General features: G+C 46.7%; 1 protein-coding gene across 1 annotated transcript in view; it reads left to right on the top strand.

Moving 5' to 3' along the window:
- SETX (senataxin) overlaps positions 1-16,679 on the top strand; it is a 79,620-nt gene extending 62,941 nt beyond the window's left edge. Inside the window, exons 18-25 of the mRNA XM_019641744.1 lie at positions 531-680; positions 1,579-1,686; positions 3,503-3,690; positions 4,284-4,376; positions 5,836-5,997; positions 7,056-7,154; positions 8,158-8,245; positions 13,740-16,679. Coding sequence (XP_019497289.1) covers positions 531-680; positions 1,579-1,686; positions 3,503-3,690; positions 4,284-4,376; positions 5,836-5,997; positions 7,056-7,154; positions 8,158-8,245; positions 13,740-14,474 — 1,623 coding nt within the window. The 3' untranslated portion in view covers positions 14,475-16,679. The remainder of the gene's footprint in view (positions 1-530; positions 681-1,578; positions 1,687-3,502; positions 3,691-4,283; positions 4,377-5,835; positions 5,998-7,055; positions 7,155-8,157; positions 8,246-13,739) is intronic.
- Positions 16,680-20,776: the final 4,097 nt, after the last annotated feature.

Genomic DNA, 20,776 nt, shown 5'->3' with positions numbered 1-20,776 from the left:
TGTAGAGGGCAGTGTCACTGGCCCTCATATGTGGGATCCGAACCGGGGCCCTCTGGCATCCCAAGCCAGCTCTTAACCAATGCGCCACTCGGCCAGCCCAAAAAGAACATTTTTAAAGCTAACAGAAAAACATACATTCAAGTTTAGTTCTGACCTTGGTTTTACTCAAATAATTGCTTCACAGCTGAGTAGAATGATTGAATCTGTACTTATCCTGATACCTGCCAACATACATCTATCTGGTTGTAAGAATTATAATCTACTTTGACCAAATCAAACCCCGAATAAATTGTTCTTTGTGTGCTTAAATTATATTCTAAGCTTAGACTATACTGCAAAGCAGTGTTCTTTTTGGTGGTTTTGATTATCTTGAATGTTACTGCTCTTTTCTAGATTTGAGGTTCTCCCTTAACATTTACTATTATTCTGTCACGTAATAAACAGCGGGTGTTTTACAGTAAAAACAGGCCTATCACAGTTGAGAATTTATATACAACTGAATACTGATTAATCTGTATTTGTTGCCCAAGGTTCAAGGACGCCCACAGAAAACACAGAATATCATCATTTTAGAATCCCATGTCATCTGCTGCACATTGAGCACGAGTGGCGGTTTCCTGCTTGAGTCTGCTTTTCGGGCGCAAGGAGGTGTCCCCTTCAGTTGTGTCATTGTCGATGAGGTCAGTAAGCCACTCCAACTGTGCTGTAAGGCTGAGATGAGCAGTGGCCACCGAGTGTTGCCAGAGTGGTCTTTGCGCGTTTGATTCTTCCCTGATGGAGTGTGTGTGTCCCAAGTTGAAATGGGCTGTTAATGACTCACCACAGCTACAGTTGCTTCTCCAGAATTGGGGTTACAGTCTTAAGGAAGCCTGCTGGTTCCTCCCCAGATTCCTTCCAAGAGTTACCTACCTAGCTTCTGCTCAGAATGTTTCTGTTAACCTTTCGAAGCATTTGAATATAACTTTGGACATCCCTGAGCCACAGTGTTTTTAGCTAAGAGCCTTTATTCTTAGTTCATTCATTGAGCAAACATTTGTTAGGCACCTACTGTTTGCTAGAATGTGGAGCCAGAGCACGAAAGAAACGGCAAGGGAGGGACAGAGAATTGATCCAGAGATCCAAGCCCGTTGTTCACCAAAATGAAAGAATACAAAAAGTGGAAGTGATGAAATATTCAAAGAAAACGTCATTGAATTGAAGAGGCGCTTGAACCTTGGAGTTGAAAGGCCTACCGAGGACCGAGGAAGGAAGTGGGGCTGGGTGGAGACCCTGACATGCACATCCTCAGAACCACAATCCTGGGACATTACGTGGCCTAATTAGTAGCTTGTGTCTGGTTCCCAAGCGTCAGTGGCACCTGAGGGGTGGCTGACTTCACAATATGTGTGTGCTAGGGGTTTTTTTGAGTGTTTTTTTTTGTTGTTTGTTTGTTTTCCTGACTAAAGAAAATCGTTTTTTTGATACTTGGTGCAGACGGAGAAAGTTCTGCTCTTTTTGTGAATTAGATAAACTGTACATGGATGACTAAATCGCAAAGATAATTCAGACTGTTTCTCCATCCTGTGCTTTCTTACTAAGGCCGGCCAGTCTTGTGAAGTGGAAACTCTGACCCCACTCATCCATCGTTGCAACAAGCTTGTCCTGGTAGGAGACCCCAAACAGCTCCCTCCCACAGTCATTTCTATGGTGAGTTTTGCCCTGTTTCTTTAAGGGTCTTTGGGGCTGTGTTTTTGGAGTTGTGGGGGCGTTTTTCTTGGGTTATCATGTTACTTGCAAGGAAAAGTGGGAAAGGCTGAGAAAAGAGAACTCTACTGTTGGAGTCTTAAATTGAGGACGGAGCATTTAAACATATAGATGCCAGTCTGCGTCACCAGTCAGTGTGTGAGTAGTGTCTGAAATGTCCCTGTGTTCACAGCTGTGCTTCCGTAGACGTGTTGACAGGAGCCGTGTTAAGAGACCCGCAGACTAGAAGGAACCTCTTCTGTGGGCATTTGGGCCTCTTTTGGGAAAGGCAGCATGCAGCTATTTTAAGGGCCGCATCTGATTTATTTTAATACCACAAACACCAAAACAATAATAAAGGAAAATCTTTAAAAGCAAGGAAAAGAATCCCAGGCTATGATTGGTATTTCAATATGTGCCAATTTGAGGACAGCGTTAAAAAGAGTCCATTTCCCCTTTTAGAACCCTGTCCTATCGTGCACATGTGCCTGTGGCCCCCCCCCCCCCCCCCCCCCCCAGCCTCACAAGGTGCAAGGGGCGTGAAGGGAAAGCAATTGTGAACTCTGCACGTGGGCAGAGCAGCGCCTCCGTTGTGAACCTCTCCCCTGTTGTTTGTAATCTCACTAGAGACACTTGACTTTGTTTTAAGGTGGCAGAATCATTCGGGGCCAAAAGTCAGTAGATAGATCAGGAATGTCCTTCCACGTCAGAATGTAGAAATCTGCCTCATTCGATAAAGTGGACTCAGCTTTTTTATGGAAGTAGACATGTTACCTCATAGAAGTCCCTTTTCTTTTTCCCGAGAGAGAGAAGATGCAAAATGACGTTTTGGCTAACCTGAGTAGCGTACTTTTGGGGATGTAAATGAGATTGTCAGATGTTACTAATCTTTATTTTATTTAGTTGCACAAACCTATTTCAAATCACATTCATAAATGATGTAGTCTTTAAGAAATGCCTTTTTTTCCCCACTCTCACAGTTCATGAAACAGGTTTATTCAGATTTTGCACACATGCTCAGTATTACTTGAGAAGATTCCATCATCTTCGTGCACTTTCAGAGCACATTTTTGCTTCTAGCTTATTTGATGTAATGCTTTTTGGATTTTGGTGTGATGCTGACCTTGAAAAGTCTATCCCAAGGCACAGCCATGATAACGTACGATTTTCTTCATTTGTCAGTTAGGTGACTGTTTTTCAGATTGCAGGTTGTAATCTATTTTGGGTTTATGAAATGAACTTAGTCAGTTGTCTGTGTCCTCCACTAGAATATAAGTTCTGTGAGACTTGATCTTACCTCAGCAGTCCCAACACTGTAAATTTTATATGTCAGTGTGTACAAGAGGGATGGATAAAGCAGTTGGTCTTTTAAAAGTGCTTGTTTACAATGACATTGAGTATTTCTGTTTGTTGAGAGCATACCCCAGAAGTAATTGTTAAAAATCTGTGTCACATTCTTTGCTTCTTACATCATTGAGTCAGGTGACCTCTGACAGCATCAAAATAGCTTTGGTTGCAGCCATTCTCAAGGTCACATCTCTTTCATAAGCAGTATGTAGGTTTTCTAAATAAGGAGAAAATACCTCAACTTTTATGGTCAAGGTGCGTGGCTTTTCAAGGGCCAGGGTCACAAACAGCTTCTTTCTCTGAATCTTTGATTGTTGATGATGGCACCTGAACCTTGCCATGTACGTATCAGAGCTCAGTAGTTGTTTTTATAATAGTGGGAGAAGTACCAGCACATTTCTTAGAGATGGCTGCTTTATTTTGCCCGTGGCAGAAGGCGCAGGAGTACGGCTATGACCAGTCACTGATGGCCCGCTTCTACAAGCTGCTGGAAGAGAACGTCGAGCACAGTGTGAGCGGCAGGCTGCCTGTGGTCCAGCTCAGCGTCCAGTACCGGATGCACCCGGACATCTGTCTCTTCCCTTCTACTTACATTTATAACAAAAATCTGAAAACAAACAGGTAGGTCTAGTCGTTGATTGTTAGCTGGTTTTGTTTGTCAGTTAGCATCCTAGGAAGAATAGCTATTTTACTGTGTTCTTAAGTCTTACCATAAGAAGCATAAATCAAAGGTTTGATCATTTTCTCTAATTATGAAAGCCATGTTGATGGCAGCCAACGTAGATAAGCAAAAAAGAAGGGAGGAAAACCACCCATATTTATACCACCTAGAAATAATCACTGGTAACATTTTGGTGTGTCTTCTTCCAGCCCTTGCACTATGCATATTTTACTTTTTCTTTCTTTAATTAAAAAAAATTAAAAATCACACCATGCTCTACATAGTATTTTATGGCTTGCTCTTTTCACTTCCTCTGTTATGAGTACTTTTTCAATCACAATTGTTATGTCTTAAGTACACAGATCATTCCCCTTAGCACTAGAATAGAAATAGAATTTGTTTTTTACCTTTCAGTAAAGCACATTTTAATAAAGAAGGTTCTTCTTGCCCCCTTACTTTGCCCAGCTCCCTCCCCTACAGAAAAAAAATGTATAATTTAAACTTTTTTCTGATAACTTGACTTGGATTCTGAATGCTGGCTCCATTTTTGTAGGCTGACTGAGACCAGTCGGTGTTCATCAGATTGGGTGTTTCAACCCTACCTTGTGTTTGATGTCGGAGACGGTTCAGAAAGACGGGATAATGAGTATGTTCTCTTTCTTCAACCCCCAGTGATGACCCCAGAATAATTATTTTATTTTTGTTCATATTTATATTCAAAACACTTTGCATGTAACACATCTCTCTGCCTAGGGCCAGGGCACAATCATTTTTACTTAGCTCTTTTTTTATCATTCTCTCTCTCTTTCAACCTTTTAGTTCTTCTTAAATGTATAATGGGGATCACATTAACTAGCGTTTGGTAGGCACCTGTATAGATACATACTGAGATCATAGCTTTGAGTAAAACATGTGGCCCCAGAGCAAGGTGATCATGGTCGAACAGGGAAGATGGACATCGACCAAGTAACCACCAAGGGAATTGCCCCGGTGGGCTAAGGGCTGTGAAGGACAAGTGCAGATTCAGCTGCATCAAGGTGTGAGACGGAGGGTGGGCAGTACTCGCAGTGTGTTGGATTGTTCAGGCAGCCTGTGAATGACAACAAAGAGGAGTGGTGGTCGCTAGTGAGGAAACACCTCCAAGGAGCCAGGGCTGCTTGTGAGACAAGAGGAGTCCTGGTGTGGAGGCTGCATTTGTCAGCACCTCTGTGCCATCGGTGAAGTGCGAGGAAACACATTCCACCTGTGTCGTGTGCTCATGCTCAGACATTAGTCAGGAGGGGTGCAGCAGTTAGAAATACAAAGCAGCAGCTGCCTGGGGGTTTGCCATGACAGAAGGGCTGTAAAGGCTACAGTGGGGCCTGCCGGCTCGGAGCAGGGCATTGAAGTGGGGGTGGAGGTGACCAAGCAAAAGAAAGATTCCAAGGGTGGAAGAGAGAGCTAGCTAACGGGGCCGTCTGTATGGTAAGACTTGAAGTTAGGATGGTGGGTACTTAAGATTCTTAAAGGGAAGCTGCAGTAGTGCAGCCCCAGTGCCTGTGGCCTGCTGTGGGTGAGGACACTGTGGTTTGGGAGGGGACTTGGAGTGCAGGATGGGGCCAGCAAGGAGGTCAGTGAGGACCTGGGCCTGCTGCAGGGCCTCGCATTGTTCCTCTCGGGCGCGCAGCATGTTAGCCGTGTGGATGGCATCCTGTCGGCTGTGTGGTGCGTGATCGGCTCGGCCCTGGTGGGCGAGTAAGAAAGATAATCCATGTAAAGCACTTTTCTCAGTGTTTGGGAGATAGCAAATCCTTAATGGTAGCTATTATTATTCATATCTTCATTATTACACTTTGTTCTTATGATTGCTGTCCCTGTTTTAACATGTTTAAGAAACTGGTGCTTAAACTTCAGCTGACTGTGAACTTTTTTCTCTCTTACAACTTCACATTTCACCAGGCAGCTATCTCTATTCATGTGGACCGTATTAATGCTCAGCCTCTGAGTCGCTGCTGACTGAGTAGCGATGGAACCTACCTGCCCTTTAATGGAAAACAAAGTGGGACTTAAGTGAGCAACTAGACTGCTATTCATTTTGATGTGTTTTTTTTTCCCGTCTTATTTAGCTCATATGTAAATGTTCAAGAAATAAAACTGGTAATGGAGATCATTAAACTTATTAAAGAAAAAAGGGATGTTACTTCCCGAAAAATTGGTATCATAACCCATTACAAGGCCCAGAAGATGATGATTCAGAAGGAGCTGGACAAAGAATTTGATGGAAAAGGGTAAGCCGTCTATATCGTTACAGACATTGCCAGTGTCTCTGTTGAATTACAGAGAAGAAAGCGGGGATCACAGGAAAGAAGAAAAGGAGACTCTAGGGAGTGGTTTGAGGCCCTGGCAAGATAGATAGCACGGAGAGGCAAGGACACGGCCCGTAGACGCGAGCTGGGTAGGGAACGGGTGCTGTTGTCGCCCCATGGACACAGTGCCTCCTGCCAGCTGGAATGTCATCACCATTACACTTGACAGTGGAATTAATGGAGAAACTCCAGGCCTTTCCCTTTAGTTCCATGACTTGTTAATGTGAATTCTAACTCGAGCGAGAAGTCACTTTTTCATTTAGAATAATTGAACCCTTTTAGTGTCTTTGTGTATAGGGTGAAGATCATGTTTTTGTCATTTTTACCTCAACAGTAAAATTAAAGTTTAAATATTGGAAATCCATTAACTCAGAAACACACAAACAACCAAAATTGACTTTAGAAAAGAACATTTAAACGGACCTATAAAAAGTAGAGATGGAGTTAGTAATCAAACACTTCCCAATGAAGAAAAACCGAGGACCAGGTTTTGTAAATGGATCGATAAATGTTGGTATACCAGTACCAGCATCTATTTGGTCATAAGAGGGATGCAGTGCCGATCCGCGCTGCAACATAGATGAACCTTGACAACACTCCTGAGAGAAGCCAAACACAAAAGGCCACATGTTTTGTGATTCCATATAGATGAAGTTTCCAGAATAGAAAGTAGGTTAGTGGTTGTCAGGGCCTGGGGAGAAGGGGAAATTGAGACTGACGGCTAAGGGGCACGGGGTTTCTCTTTTGGGCGATTGAAATGTTGTGAAGTTCTATAGTGATGATGGATGGCTGCGCAACCTAGCGAAGACAAAAACCACTGAGCGATGTGCTGTGCAGTGGTGAAGTTTGTGTTATGTGAATTATATTTCAGTAAATAAAGAGACCATGAAAAAAGTTTCTGAAAAATAGTACTATATAAACATGTATGTTTCACAATTATCTTACTTTTTCCAGTAAATATGTCTCTCTTTTATAAGCAGGCCGGCAGAAGTAGATACTGTGGATGCATTCCAGGGACGGCAGAAAGATTGTGTCATTGTTACGTGTGTCAGAGCAAATTCCATGCAAGGCTCAATCGGGTGAGTAACTGTAATTGATTTTTTAAGTTGTGAAATTGATCCACTGTTAGGTCTGCCTCTCTTGATACCTTGTATATTAACCCATGTCACGGTGTGAATCTGTTCTTTAATAAGAGTGAAATAAATCATTGGATCAAGTGTACTTTGCAGGGGTGTGTTACTCTCCCGTGGGATGTGTCATGAAGTGGTTTTTCCTCCTCTCTCTCTGTTTTCTGCTTTGGCTAAGTTGGTTCACCTTAACTACTGTGAGTATTTACTGAAGATGCTAAGGACAAGGTAATGGGTGACAGAAAACTCCCTGAGGCTCAGGGCCCTGAGATTTTTTTTCTTCTCAGGAGTAGCAGATCGAATTTACAGACTGTAAATATGTTTCATTGTTCTTAAAAGAAAACAGTAATTTAGTTATCTCTGCCCCTACCTAGAGTTAGTTTGCATATGCAAATGGGGCCAGTTATCAGGACGACTTTGTAAAATAGTCCATTCTTTTCCAACTCATTTGCCATTTAACCGTTATCATACGCCAATTCTATGATTTCAGAGCTCTTCTCTGATCAATTGTTACATGTCTAATGTTGTATATTTCTGTACTAGACCCACAATATTTTAATAACCTCAAATATATTTAAATTTAAGAATAATTGATCTAGTATCATATTTTTAGGATGTTTTTAAGGCTTAGAAATCATACTGTTAAAATTTCCGGTATCTCATTCAAGTCCAAATAGGAAATTGACAGACACTCATGTCCCTTTGGTGTAGTAATCATGCCCTGAAGTCGCAGACTCGAAAGCACAGGTGTTTTGTTTACTGGTTTTAATGGGAATTGCGTCTGGGCCAGGCGCCCTGTGCTGGGAAGAGAGGGAGAAAGCGCGGTGACTCTAAAGAGGCAGAAGGAGCCCGAGAAAACCTCAGAAGTCCTGCCTGTGCCTCACCAACACTGGTAGGCTCCGTCATTCTGTAGAAGGAAGTACCTTTTTCTTTTTTTTCTCTTTTTGTTGCCTAGATTTCTGGCAAGTTTGCAGAGATTGAATGTCACCATTACACGGGCCAAGTACAGCCTCTTCATCCTCGGACATCTGAGGACCCTGATGGTAGGTGATTCTTGGGGACCAGAGAGCTCACAGGTTTGCCCATTGTCACTGACACTGGGCCAGGGTTTAGTTTTTATTTTCCATCAACATGGAAATGGCTTCAGGTGTCCACTAAGTAATGAGCCCCTCCCCCCAGTTGTATGTCCTCCAACAACTTCTTCCTGGAGCTTTTATACACCAGGAAACGTTTAACCCTTTCTCAGCCCGGGCCCAAGGGCCCACCGTGTGCTCTCAAGGTGACCTTTAAACAAATTGTGTCTGCATCCTGGGGTTGTGCAGAAGATGTGAAAATCCATATGGGTGAAGTGCTTGCAGAGTGCCTGGCACTTCGTGAACACTAGTGAATGTGGCTGCTGCAGGCCCAGCCTCACGCCCCTGAGAGGGCGTGTGCGAGAGCATGCGTGGTTGTCTCGATTGCAGCATGTAGAGCAGTGCTGCTTCCTTCTGTCGCTGGAAGTGAGTGGCCTCAGAGCTCCTGTCAGGACAGATGCTCCTCTAGAAGGGCCCCTCTTTGGAAGACAGTGGTTTGGCTGAGCTCTACAGCTACATAAAGCCTGTATTTGCTGCTGGCCTCATCAGGGCAGGAACTTTGGGGTTTTCTCATTTCTCTACCTGGCAGTCATTGGTTTGCTTAGGAGAGGAGCCCTCGCCTTACACCAGCGGTTCTCAACCTGTGGGTTGCGACCCCTTTGGGGTCGACAGGGGTCGCCGGGCACTCGTATGTGGGCGTATCTGCATGTGGGCGTGGAGACGGGCAGAGGAGCGGTGTCTCGGTTCCTAAGACCATCGAAAGTATGTGTTTTCCAATGGTCTTAGGCGACCCCTGTGAAAGGTTGAGAATCGCTGCCTTAGACCCTTCCCATTGGGGTTAGCGCCACCAGAGGGCGCCCAAGGGCAGCGTTTCTCATGCCGCTCTCAGGCCTGCTGGCTCTGGTTTTGTTTGTGTGCCCCTGTGGAAGAATTCTAAAAGCTGTGTGTACCCCCTATTTTTAAGTATTGCTAAAGACTTTGCTTCTAATGTATTATACATACTGACATTTGAAATAGAGCTTTTATTTTTATTGTTTTTTTAGAAGGAATAAAACTTGATGTATCTCCAAGTTCCATACTAGGAGAATATAAGTATAAAGGTAATTAGCCTATTCAGGGTTGTTTCTACAACTGGTCAGGATAGGTATTTTCCTTCTCCCCCCCCCCCCACCACCACCCTTTTAAAATTTTTTATGTATAGTTGACATACCGTATTGTTTTATATTAGTTTCAGGTGTACAGCGTAGTGGTTACATAGACATTTATGTAATTTGTGAAGTGCTCCCCCTGACTAGTCTAGTACCCACCTGGCACCTTACATACTAATTACAATATTATCGACTATGTTCCCTGTGCTTTACTTTACATCCCCGTGACTGTTTTGTAATTACCGATTTGTGCTTCTTAGTCCCTTCACTTTTTCTACCCTGCCCCCCAGTCCCCCCCCATCTGGTTTGTTCCCTGCATCTGTGAGTCTGTTTCTGTTATGTTTGTTCATTTATTTTGTTCTTTAGATTCCACATATAAGTGAGATCATGTAGTATTTGTCTTTCTTGGTCTGACTTATTTCACTTAGAATTATACTCTGTAGGTCCATCCATGTTGTCGCGAATGGTAAGATTTCATTCTTTTTTATGGCCAAGTAATATTCCCTTGTATATATGTACCACCTCTTCTTTATCCGATTATCTATTGATGGACACTTAAGTTGCTTCCTTGTCTTGGCTATTGTAAATAATGCTGCATTGACCATAGGGATGCATATATCTCTTCAAATTAGTGTTTTGGATTTCTTAGTATAAATATCCAGAAGTGGGGTTGCTGGGTCATATGCTAGTTCTATTTTCAATTTTTTGAGGAACCTCCAAACCATTTTCCATAGTGGCTGCACCAATTTACAGTCCCACCAGCAGTGCACCAGGGTTCCCTTTTCTCCACATCCTCGCCAACGCTTGTTGTTTGTTGATTTATTGATGATAGCTATTCTGACAGGTGTGGGGGTGACATCTCCTTGTGGTTTTTATTTGCATTTCTCTGATGATTAGTGATATTGAGCATTTTTTCACATATCTGTTGGCCATCTCTATGTCCTCTTTGGAGAAATATCTATTCAAGTCCTCTGCCCATTTTTTAATTGGATTCTTAGTTTTTTTGGGTGTTAAGTTGCATGAATTCTTTATATAGTTTGGATATTAACCCCTTATTGGTTGTGTCATTGGTGAATATCTTCTCCCATGCAGTGGATTTCGTTCCGTTTTGTTGATGGTTTCCTTTGCTGTGCAAAAACTTCTTAGTTTGAAGTAGTTCCATTTGTTTATTTTTTCTTTTCCCTTGCCCCAGGAGATAGATCAGAAAAAATGTTACTAAGAACAATGTTAGAGAGTTTACTACCTATGTTTTCTTCTAGGACTTTTTTGGTTTCAGGTCTTACATTTAAGTCTTTAATTCACAAAATAAAGCTTTCAAAAATAAATTACTACATCACTCTTAAATGCATCCAGTGGAATAGAGGTCACTATTATTCTTTCTGCTCTTTGAAGTTGAGCTTCCCTTCATACTTGTTGAGAATAAAATTCAGTGGGGTAATATATTTTTATGATTAAAAGCCTTTCTGTTAAGCTCACTATTATGCTTCTTTGCTATAAAAATTTATATATAAATTGAAAGTTTAAAAAATTGTTTTTCATAACGATTTGGGGAGATTGTGTGAAGGGAACCTCTCTGCCTTTTTGTGCAACTTCATGTCAATCTATAGTCACCTCAAAATAAAACGTTTTTTATTGTATTTATTTTATTTTATTTTATAAAAGCTTTTTTAAATTATTTTTCCTGTGACCATAAGGACTTGAGTATTAAAAAATTACCTGTCACTTGAATAATCTATTACAATTATTATTTTTACACAGTTGAGTTTTGATAATGTTTAAACCTGAAAGGAGACTGTTACTAGAGCTGTGTCTCTCGGTGGTGCCCTGATTACAGGAGCCCTGTGGGTGCCCCTGTTTTTCCTGCCCCCTTCCTTTGGCTCCCAGGAGTTTTATGCGCCCTGACAGCACCCCCTATGGTCAGATTTGGGATGGACCAGTGTCTTTGTGACTGAAGGATGGAGTGGAGGGGCAAGAAAGCCCCAGGAGGACATAGGAAGCTGGTTTGGAAGTTGAAAATTGGTTTCCGTTCGCTGTTCTGCGTGCTCCTTAGAAAGTCTTTGTGAGCCCCCAGACTACATTGCTACCCTAGCTATGACACTCGCTTAGCTCTAGGAACCCAGGCTCCGAAAAGAGACAAAGAATAGAACAGAAAAACTCCCGGTTTATCACTTGGGCTTTCACACTTACTTTTATTGTCCTTGGAGCTTTTGGGGGTGGTGGGAGGGGTGGGTGGTTCTTTAGCTCAGTTTCCCTTACGGAAATGGGATCAACGATTAAGGCATTTGGTTTCCTCTGAGAAACCAAGACTAACAGCACTTCTTTCTTTTTTTTTTAAAGATTTTTATTGGGGAATTGGGGGGAAGGGGAACAGACAAGTTGCTGTCGTTTTGTTCTTTAGTCTAGTTGTGGAGGACGTTGCTTCACTGGCCCAAGTTGGCACCATCATTGTGCTCTTCCTGGGCAAGGCAGATCAGTAGCCGGCTTCTGGAAGGCCGCTCACTGCAGCTGCTGGCTGCTCACGCTGGCTGCTGACTACACATGGTAGCCCATGGCAACCCACTGCCACAGGGGCTGCAGCCTACGCCGTCGCCGGCAACTCACGGCAGCCCAGCTCCAGGTTGAGCTGTTGTTCAGCATCTTAGCTGTAGAGAGCAGTGTCACTGGCCCTCATGTGTGGGATCCGAACCGGGGCCTTCTGGCGTCCCAAGCCAGTTCTTAACCATCGCGCCACTCGGCCGGCCCCTAACAGCACTTCTTAAAGCTGTTTGTGTGATCTCAGGATTGAGTTCAACACCAAGTTCAGGTGCAGTGGACATGGCAGAAATGGCAGCAGGGCTGTGTGCTTCCCTTCTGTGTTCCAGCCACAGGGTAGGACTCTGCAGAGCTTTCTGAGTGAGGCGGAGATGCGGGCGGGCCGTGGGGCTGGCGCTGCTTCCGTGGGACTGCCTGGTGTGTGCCAGTCACTGTACTTTATTTATGTGACTTCCTTTAAGCCTAACAAAAACCACATGATGCCACCGTTGTCACCATAGTTTATCAAATTCCAGTAGCCATTAATTATAATGTGCATCATCATTTTATGTGCTATCGTCAAACAGTAGTGACATGACACATTTTCACCTAGAATTTTTGTTTTATATTTATTTATCGAAAGAACTCTCTCAGACTTGTTTAGACAGATTTCATCCTGTCACTTGTGCTCATACATAAAAGAAAATACAGATAAAACGAAGAGGTTAAGGTACTCCTAAAAGTATTTCAATTTCAGTATGTAGCACTGCTTAATTATGTCCAGCTCAAGGACACGTGTCCCTGTGCATGCACATGCGTCCCCTGTGCCCCAGCATGGTCTCCTGGTTTTTCTTCCAACCCATCTCCATTCTCCAAGTCTTAATGCTGGTACTTTTCTTGTCTCATCAGAAGATGCCTGTGGGCAGGTTTTCAGGCAAGAGCTGAGATGCATTTCTTTTTTAATGTCTTATTGGCTAAAAGTCAGGGGGTTATAGTTGTCTGGTCATGAAATCTCCAGGATTAAGGTCATAAACTGCTCCCGGCCAAGAGCCTCCCCACATTCAGAGATGGGAAGATGGTGTGCTTTCAGAATCAATTAAATAAAACATTCCTGTTTGACAGATGAGGAAACAGGCTCAGAAAAGTCAGGTGATGTGGTCACACAGCAAGGACATGCTAGTGGGTGGCCTCACTGCCGCCCCTCCTCCACTCCTCCCCGTGGGATGGCAGCCCACGGGTCAGCCCTTTGGCGTTTGGGAGCCTTCGAGAATTGGATGAAAGACTCTGACCCTTTTTCTGGAACAGTCACGTGCACTCAAAAGTTAGGGCTTTCTGAGCCAAGCCTCCCTGTCCCAGAAGGTTGGCCTTCCGAGGCAGGCAAGACTAGCTGAGCACGCTCGGGGAGTCTTCTGGGCTGACGGGCCTGCTCCGGCCTGGACACCGACCACTGGTCACATGTGGCCTCTGAGCACCTGCAGAGTGGCTACCGCAACTGAAAATTTAATTCTGTTTCATTTGAATTAATTGGAATGTAAGTAGTGACAAGGCTGCACAGGCCGGTGCACACGTGGTCCAAATGGCGGAAACGCTTCCTTATAGCTGGTGGCTTTTCTAGTGACGTGGCTTTGTCACTCTGCCCTCTTCCTTTTCCTCTCAGCCCCGTCTAACAAGGTAATGGTTCTTGCGAACCTCCTCGTGAACATCTGGGTCTCGTTTGTTCAGAAATGCAGCTGGAGCTTCATGCTGCCCAAGAATCTGAGTGTTTCTTTGGAGTGTAATTCTTTCTCCTTTCTCCTTGTTTCAAGGAAAATCAGCATTGGAATCACCTGATTCAGGATGCCCAGAAGCGGGGCGCCATTATCAGGACCTGTGACAAAAACTATAAACACGACGCCATGAAGATACTGAAGCTGAAGCCCGTGCTCCAGAGAAGCCTGACTCACCCGCCCACCACACACCCAGAGGTGCCCAGGTCCCCGGGCGGCCTGCCCAGCAACAAGCCAGACATGGAGCTTGCCAAGGCATCCTTCACTTCTTCCCTGTGCCACACTCCCTCGGACTCCAAGGAAGCTACCGATTCTGCCGCTGCAAAGGACCCTGAAAGGCCTCCTGGTAGGGACCAGCTCCGGGACCCACGGCTGCTGAGGAGGCTGGGCCTGAACCCTGAAGCCACAGCGAGGTGTCTCAGGGATCCACAGCCCTCGAGCCCCCAGCATCCGGGATCAACACCGCCCTCAGGAGAGCCAGGCTTCCCTGTGAGTCCCCAGGCGCTGGGCAGCCCCGTGGAGCCGTCTCCTGCCACAGGGAGCAGCCACAGGCCTCCCGGGCCGTGTGACCATCCAGCTGTTAGCACAGGCGCCTCCACAGATCCAAGAAAATGTGACCAGGAAGGGGAGCACAGCCACAGAAGAGACACCAGGGCCCTCAGTGAAGGGGATCGGGAGAGGTGGAGCCAGCCCCCCAAGAGGAACTCTAGCTGGGACAGCAGAGCCCCGGACAAGGAGGACAGCAGTAGTTCAAAGAAAATAAAGTTTTTGTAGTACAGCCAGGTGATGTGGACTGTCGGCCACAAGCATGGTCGCAAATGAAGGTGACGGGTTAATAGGACTACCCAGATAAGATGATTTTCTTCCTTAAAGGAGTTTGTGTGCTGTTGGAAAACGTGGGAAATGTGTCCTAACCCCTCGGCCTGTTGGTCGTCTTCAGTATTTTTTCCCCCTAAATCAGTTGCAAACACTCTTGAGAGGACGCAGTGGCCTGGAGTCCCAGACGTGCGCTTGGTGATCTCTGTTCTCCTGTGACATTTAAGTCAGACCCAAGTGAATGTTTAAAAGCTGAAGTGTATATTTGTATAGCACATAATCCTTTTAAAATGTAATCTACTCAATTGCTTTTCTTTCCTCTGCTTAAAATGTTAATCATTTTCACCAGAACAAACTATATCTAAAAAGACAAAACCAGGAGGAAGACAGGTCCTTTTAGCCAATGTTCCTGCGAGCCAGACCTCTTAACAGCCCAGTGGATGCTGGCGGCTCAGGCGTCTCTGGTTCCATTTAAGAAAACAATGGGAGTGTCCTGGGGGAAAGTAGGAAGCAGTGATGTTAGGTCAAGTTCTGCTGATGCACTAACTTAGACCTTGGCAACGGGCTCGATGCGCATGTCCACCTATCGTAGTAAGCATGTAGCTCTCTAGCTACAATTCTCATTCTTGAAACAGAAGGCGGTGCAATGAAAGAGTAGCTCTTGAATTCTCATTCACGTGCCCCCAGCAAACTGTAAGCTGCCTGTAACTGGCGGGTTACTGACAAGCCCAGTGGTTGCCCTGTGCCGGTGTACGAAGCCCCTCGGTTTGCCTGTGAAAGCCGGCCTTTGGGCAGGAGATCCCAGCTCATTCATTAGTTTCAGGTAGAGCCTGGCAATCTCCATGTTCAACATCTTCCCAAGGGATTCTGGCTACCAGGCAGCCTGGGAACCACGAGGGCAGGCCGGACATGGGATTTTATAAAGGCAGGAAAGAAACACCCTTTGAAAAGAGAAGGGCGAATGTTCAGAGTTGAGCACCCGGGAGAGAGCTGACAGGCTCCCTGTGGTCACCAGAAGCCATCTTCCCCGATGGAAACACTGCTTTTCTCGAGGGGACTGTGCTTTTGTGAAAGGAGCATGGCCATGGGGAGCGGGGCTTCCAGACTGGGACGAGGGAGGCGCTGCCATCTCAGAGTCCAGCTCTCCAAACGCGCACACGCACATGTGAGTGGCAGTCGGCAGAACCAGCTCTGTGGCGAAGGCCATGCAGCCGCTGAGCTACTTCGGGGGGGAAAGCAAACCCCAAAGGTGAACGTGCGCCATTTGAAATTTTCTTTGTCCTTGGCTTTTTAAACAAAAAGGGCTTGGTGTGAGTCCTAGGGAAGCAGGTTTGCAAGAGCTCAAAGGAAGCGCCTGGTTGCCAAAAGTTTCTACATCCTACTTCTTCACTGCCCGTGTCCCTCTCACTGATGCTGCGGGAGCACGTGTGTCACCCCTGTCAGTCAGATGTGCGCCCAGTTGGTGGGTGGAGACTTGGTCCTTGGCCACGTTGTATGAGGAAGTGCAGGGCTCAGCGGTCCCGGAGCTTCCTGCATGTGCCTCCGGCAGGAAAGCTCATGTTACTTTCAGTTTACTTTCCCACTCTTGGTAAATGCTCAGTTTAGCAGATACTTGGAGTGGTGACAGTGTAGTCTAAAAACTGTAAGCTTGTAAAGGAGGCGTGACAAAAGCAGTTGGGGCCAGGCCTTGCCCCCACTCCACTCAGGCAGCACCGGCCAGTCTGATTTCCGGATAAGTCTGATGCCTGTTCTCGTTATGTTCACCTTTTGGTTCATCTGGTCCGATTATGCAAGAATTAGGAGGAGGCTGCAGAACCCTTTCTCAGGGGCGAGCCTGCGTCCCTCAGCCCCTCCTAGCAGAGTTCAGGCATACCTGACCTTGCATTTGAAACTGTTTGTTATTCTGGTTGGTAAAAGTATTTGCATAAAGCATTGCATACGTAAATGTGGCCTTTCTCCATGTGGCTGTCATAGCAGTGTCATTGATTGGTAGTTAATCCTGCTGCAAGGTGACAAGTGGCAGTTGGCTTTATCTTTGCCATGGCGCTGTAAGAAAGTGCCCTGTCTTTCAGTATTCGTTCTTCCAACACGAATACATTTTTTTCTTTTTTCTTTTTTTTTTTTTTTTAGCCGAGCCATCCTGCCACCTATTGGCAGCTCAGCGGCTGCTCAGCTCGGGCTGGACTCGAACCACTGTTGCTCAGCGCTCAAACTCTTGAGCAAACTCTTAACCAACTGAGCCACTTGGCCGGCCCCCATTTTTCTTTATTTTGTTTCTTTTTATATAATTTACCTGGGATTTATTGTGTACGGTTTATTTAGTTCTGTTTTCATGTATTATCAGGAGCAAATTTGATAAGTACATGTGAATATTCTTCAGATGTTTTATAACAAAAATGTACTAAACTATTTTCTAAAGTTGTGCACACTGATAATTTTTTGCTCTAGTTTTGACTCTATGCTCTGAATTCATGGCTGGGATTTGGCAAACATAGGTCTGCTGTCTTTGTTACAACCTAAATTTTAAGGAAAAATGGCAGAATTAAAAAGTGGAAACAAAACTGACATGGGTTAGGAATTCTATATTATTGAACCTAAGGTACAGTATACTTAGAAGATTACCCATTGGGTCTGCCATTGGATTTGTTTGGTAAGGGTTTGTTTTTGCCGGGCTTATTATCCAGCCCCCACCCCACCTTTCCTTGCTTCCCAGCTCTCTCCGGAACCTTACCCTTAAAGTGATGAGGTGCCTTGTGGACAACCATGGTGGTGGTAGGTGGTGAAGTTTGGTCCAACAGGTGTACCTGTTCACCATTCGGCTGAGACTGGAGAAGGATGACGGAGGAGGGGCAAATGAACAGTGACCCATGAAAGGAGCCCCCGGGGCAGTGATGGAGGGCCAGGGTGTAGATGTCCAGGCCAGGCGAATTGCTGGTGGGTACGGACGTGGAAGGTGACTTCTAAAAGCGGTGACTCGGGTAGTGTCCTGAGCCTTTCCCACACCAGGCGTGTCCCCAGGCCTCGGTGTCTCACTCCCCAGGTGAGCGAAGGTGAGCAGGCAGACAGTGCCCGAGCGCGTGCTCATTCCGTGCATGCACACACATTACCTGGGAGGGTAAAGTGGCCTGTTCAGGAGTCAGGGGCGTCATAAACTCACCAGTGACCTGAGGAGAGACGGGTGGCCTGAGACAGCCATTTCATTTGCGGGATTCGTTGCTGCTGCAGCTAGAGCAATTTTTTTAAGTCACTCCTGACCAACTCAACACACAGTCACCACCCCCTCCTGGGTTTCACCATTCATTGCGGAGTAAATAATTCAGGGAGAAAATGAAAATTTAGCTTCAGCTTAAGTAGAATTTATAGTGTTGTGCAGCACCATAAAGACAGTCTGTGCACCGGGGATCGCTGCATCACTCTTATAAAGGACCTGAGTTCCTGTCACCCTGTCCTGTACACAAGGCATTTGCCAAGTCACATGGCAGAAAAGGTGCCCACAGATGGACGGGGTGTTTGGCAGCCGTGGGAGGCAGCCCCCTGTGCGTGCTGCTGTGAGCCTGCTGGCCTCTGCACTCCCGTCCATGGTGTCTGAGTTCTCCCCGCAAGCCCACGATGTACAGACTCGTACCATCGCCATTGTATAGATTTTAGAATACAGGGGCATATCGGTGATGTGACTTGCCCTGCGTGAGGAAGCTAAGAACTAGGAAAGGTGTAGTTCTCGTGACTCAAGAGTCCCTGCTTACAACCACTAGAATAGGTGCCGGCAAGCCCCGCCAGCTGCAGAAGCCGAGGAAGGGAGCTGGTGGGAGCCCGGGAAGAGGCAGGCCTGCCTTAGCGCCGCTGCCGCCACTGGCCGCGGCCAAGTCACTGCCCCCATCAGCTGCACGTCCTCTTCCTGAAAACTGTACTTGGGGTTTGAGTTCTCTTCTGATTCTTTCCGCCAATCAATTCTAAAATTCAGGCCCCAATCCCCGAGGTTCTGGAGAGGAAGAGGCTAGAAGCCTTAACCTGTTCTGACTGTTATAACAAAATACCACCGGCCGGGTGGCTTATAAACAACAAGGACTTATTTCTCTCAGTTCTGGAGGCTGGAAGTCCAAGATCAGGCGCCAGCAGGTTCCGTGCCTGGTGACGGTCGTCTTCTGTGTCCTCACATGGCAGAAGGATGAGGGAGCCTCTGGGGCCTCTTCATTAGGGCACGAACCCCATTCACGAGGGCCGCACCCTCACAACCTCATCACCTCCCAGGTGCCCCAGATACGATCACCTTGGAGGGTAGGCTTTCAACATATGGGCTGGTGGGGCGGGGGTGGGGGTGGGGAACATTCAGTCCCACTGCAGCTTGTACGTTGTCACTTTGGGTAGGCTGACTTCCCAGAATCCCCTGCGTGTTTTCTTCAGGATGGGCCACAAGAGACTGAGATTTGGAGGCCAGAAAAGAAAGCAGCAAGCTGTTCATAGGCTCTGACGGCGGGGACAGAGGCACCAAGCGCTTATAAGCCACGCCTGTTGTCACTCCCCTGCCCACTTGTTGGTGAGAGGCAGCCGCCAGGCCAGCAGCTGGGGCCTCCTCCCCGTGTCATTCTTCAGCTCCTCCAGTGCTGGGGCCAAGCGGGTGTTCAGCTTCACGACAAGGCACCATCGTCTCCTGTGGGATACCCACATCTCCAAGCAGGCTGGCATGGTTCCAGCCGCCACCACAGATCCCAGCGTGGCCTTGCTGTCCCGCTTGACACCCCTCTTCCTTCCCCAACTGCCTGCTGACTTCAAGCTCCAGCATCAGACGTGATGATGACAGTCTAACGGGCGTTTAACCAACTCCACTGCGTAAGGCCAGTCCTGAAACCAATATATTTTTCACAGTGGTTCTGTTTCTTTAATTGAGCTCTCACAGACACAGGGTCACTGGTCCCTCCTAGTACTCTCATACTCACCTAGTCCCCTCCTACAGTGAACAGGGCCGATGTGTAAGCACCTGGGTAGCGTGGAGATGACGGCGGAGGCCAGGCGCTCTCTCTAGTATCATTTGCTCTGGGGGAAGCCAGCTGCCACACTGGAGGGCACTCAAGAATGTGGGGAGAGGTCTGTGAGGAGAGATCCACATGGGGGCGAGCTGCGGCCTCCCGCCAACAGCCAGCAGCAGCGCCATCAGGGGCAGTGGGGCGCCATTTTGGAAGCGGTCCCTCCAGCCCCAGTCCACCTTTCAGGTGGTACAGCCCTGGCCGACACCCTGACTGCCACCTCGAGAGAGTCCCGAGTCAGAACCACTGAGCTAAGCTGCAGTGGAATTCCTGACCCACAGAACCCACGTGAGCAAATGATGGGGCCCAAGACTCCCAGGTCGGTGCAGATGGCTGTACAGATGCGACGCTGGGCACGTAAGTGGACGTTCTAGCCTGGGAGTCAGAGGAGGCTGACAGCGTAGGGAGGAGTAGAAGTTGGCATTTCAGACAAAACCTGGCAGCCCTGATGAAGGAGCATGGCTTAGTCTGAGAACCCGCTGGCGGGGGTAGAAGTGAGTCCGAGGCCAGTGGCCGAGGAAGGGCCGGATCCTGCAAGTCCTTTGAGGCCGGAGAGCAATGGGGTCTTATTCTAAAGCCCATGGGGAGCCCCCGAAAGTTTTTAAGCAAGAGAGGAAAGGTTGAGACTCCAAGCAAAAGTCCTAATGAGCGCTGAAAGCCCAATGACAAGTATAGTTGACCAATACATGCCAGTGGGACGTGGGACGTGGCCAGCGAGCTCCCCGGGCTCTCCCGTGTTTCTGAGCTCCTCCAGCTCCATGCTCAGAGGCCATGCTGCCTCCATCTCTGGGGTTGGCCCAGAATCACCCAACCACACAGCTGGACAAGGAGCCTGCAGGTGGCACCTGCATTTGTCTGATCGGGGTGGAGCAAGTTAGGAAAGGTTTTATTTCCAGTTGCTTGTGTTCTATAATATTAGATGATGGGCGACAAATAATGTGAAAACTAATGTTCCCAGGTCTTGGGTCTTCAATCTGACGTGTGCGTCCTCTGCACTGCAGCAGAGCTCTGCTTCAGAGAAATGAGATTTGAAAAAGAACAGGGATTCCCCACACTGTCACTGTTCAGGCCAGAGGGACATCTCATCCTGGTTCCTCTGGCTGGGGGATGGGTTTCCTGTGAGGATTTGGGGACCCCAGGCTGCGCCTGGGCTGTTGTTAGTAGTTAGTGCAGCTCCCTGATTGGGTCAGGCCTTGGGGTGGGGCTGGGAGGAGAAAAGAAAACGAGCAGGAAGAATCA

Source organism: Hipposideros armiger, unplaced genomic scaffold, assembly GCF_001890085.2.
Source record: "Hipposideros armiger isolate ML-2016 unplaced genomic scaffold, ASM189008v1 scaffold_3, whole genome shotgun sequence".
Taxonomy (NCBI): Eukaryota; Metazoa; Chordata; class Mammalia; order Chiroptera; family Hipposideridae; genus Hipposideros; species Hipposideros armiger.
The sequence above is the reverse complement of the archived record's forward strand: the minus strand, read 5'-3'. Positions and strand labels throughout refer to the sequence as shown.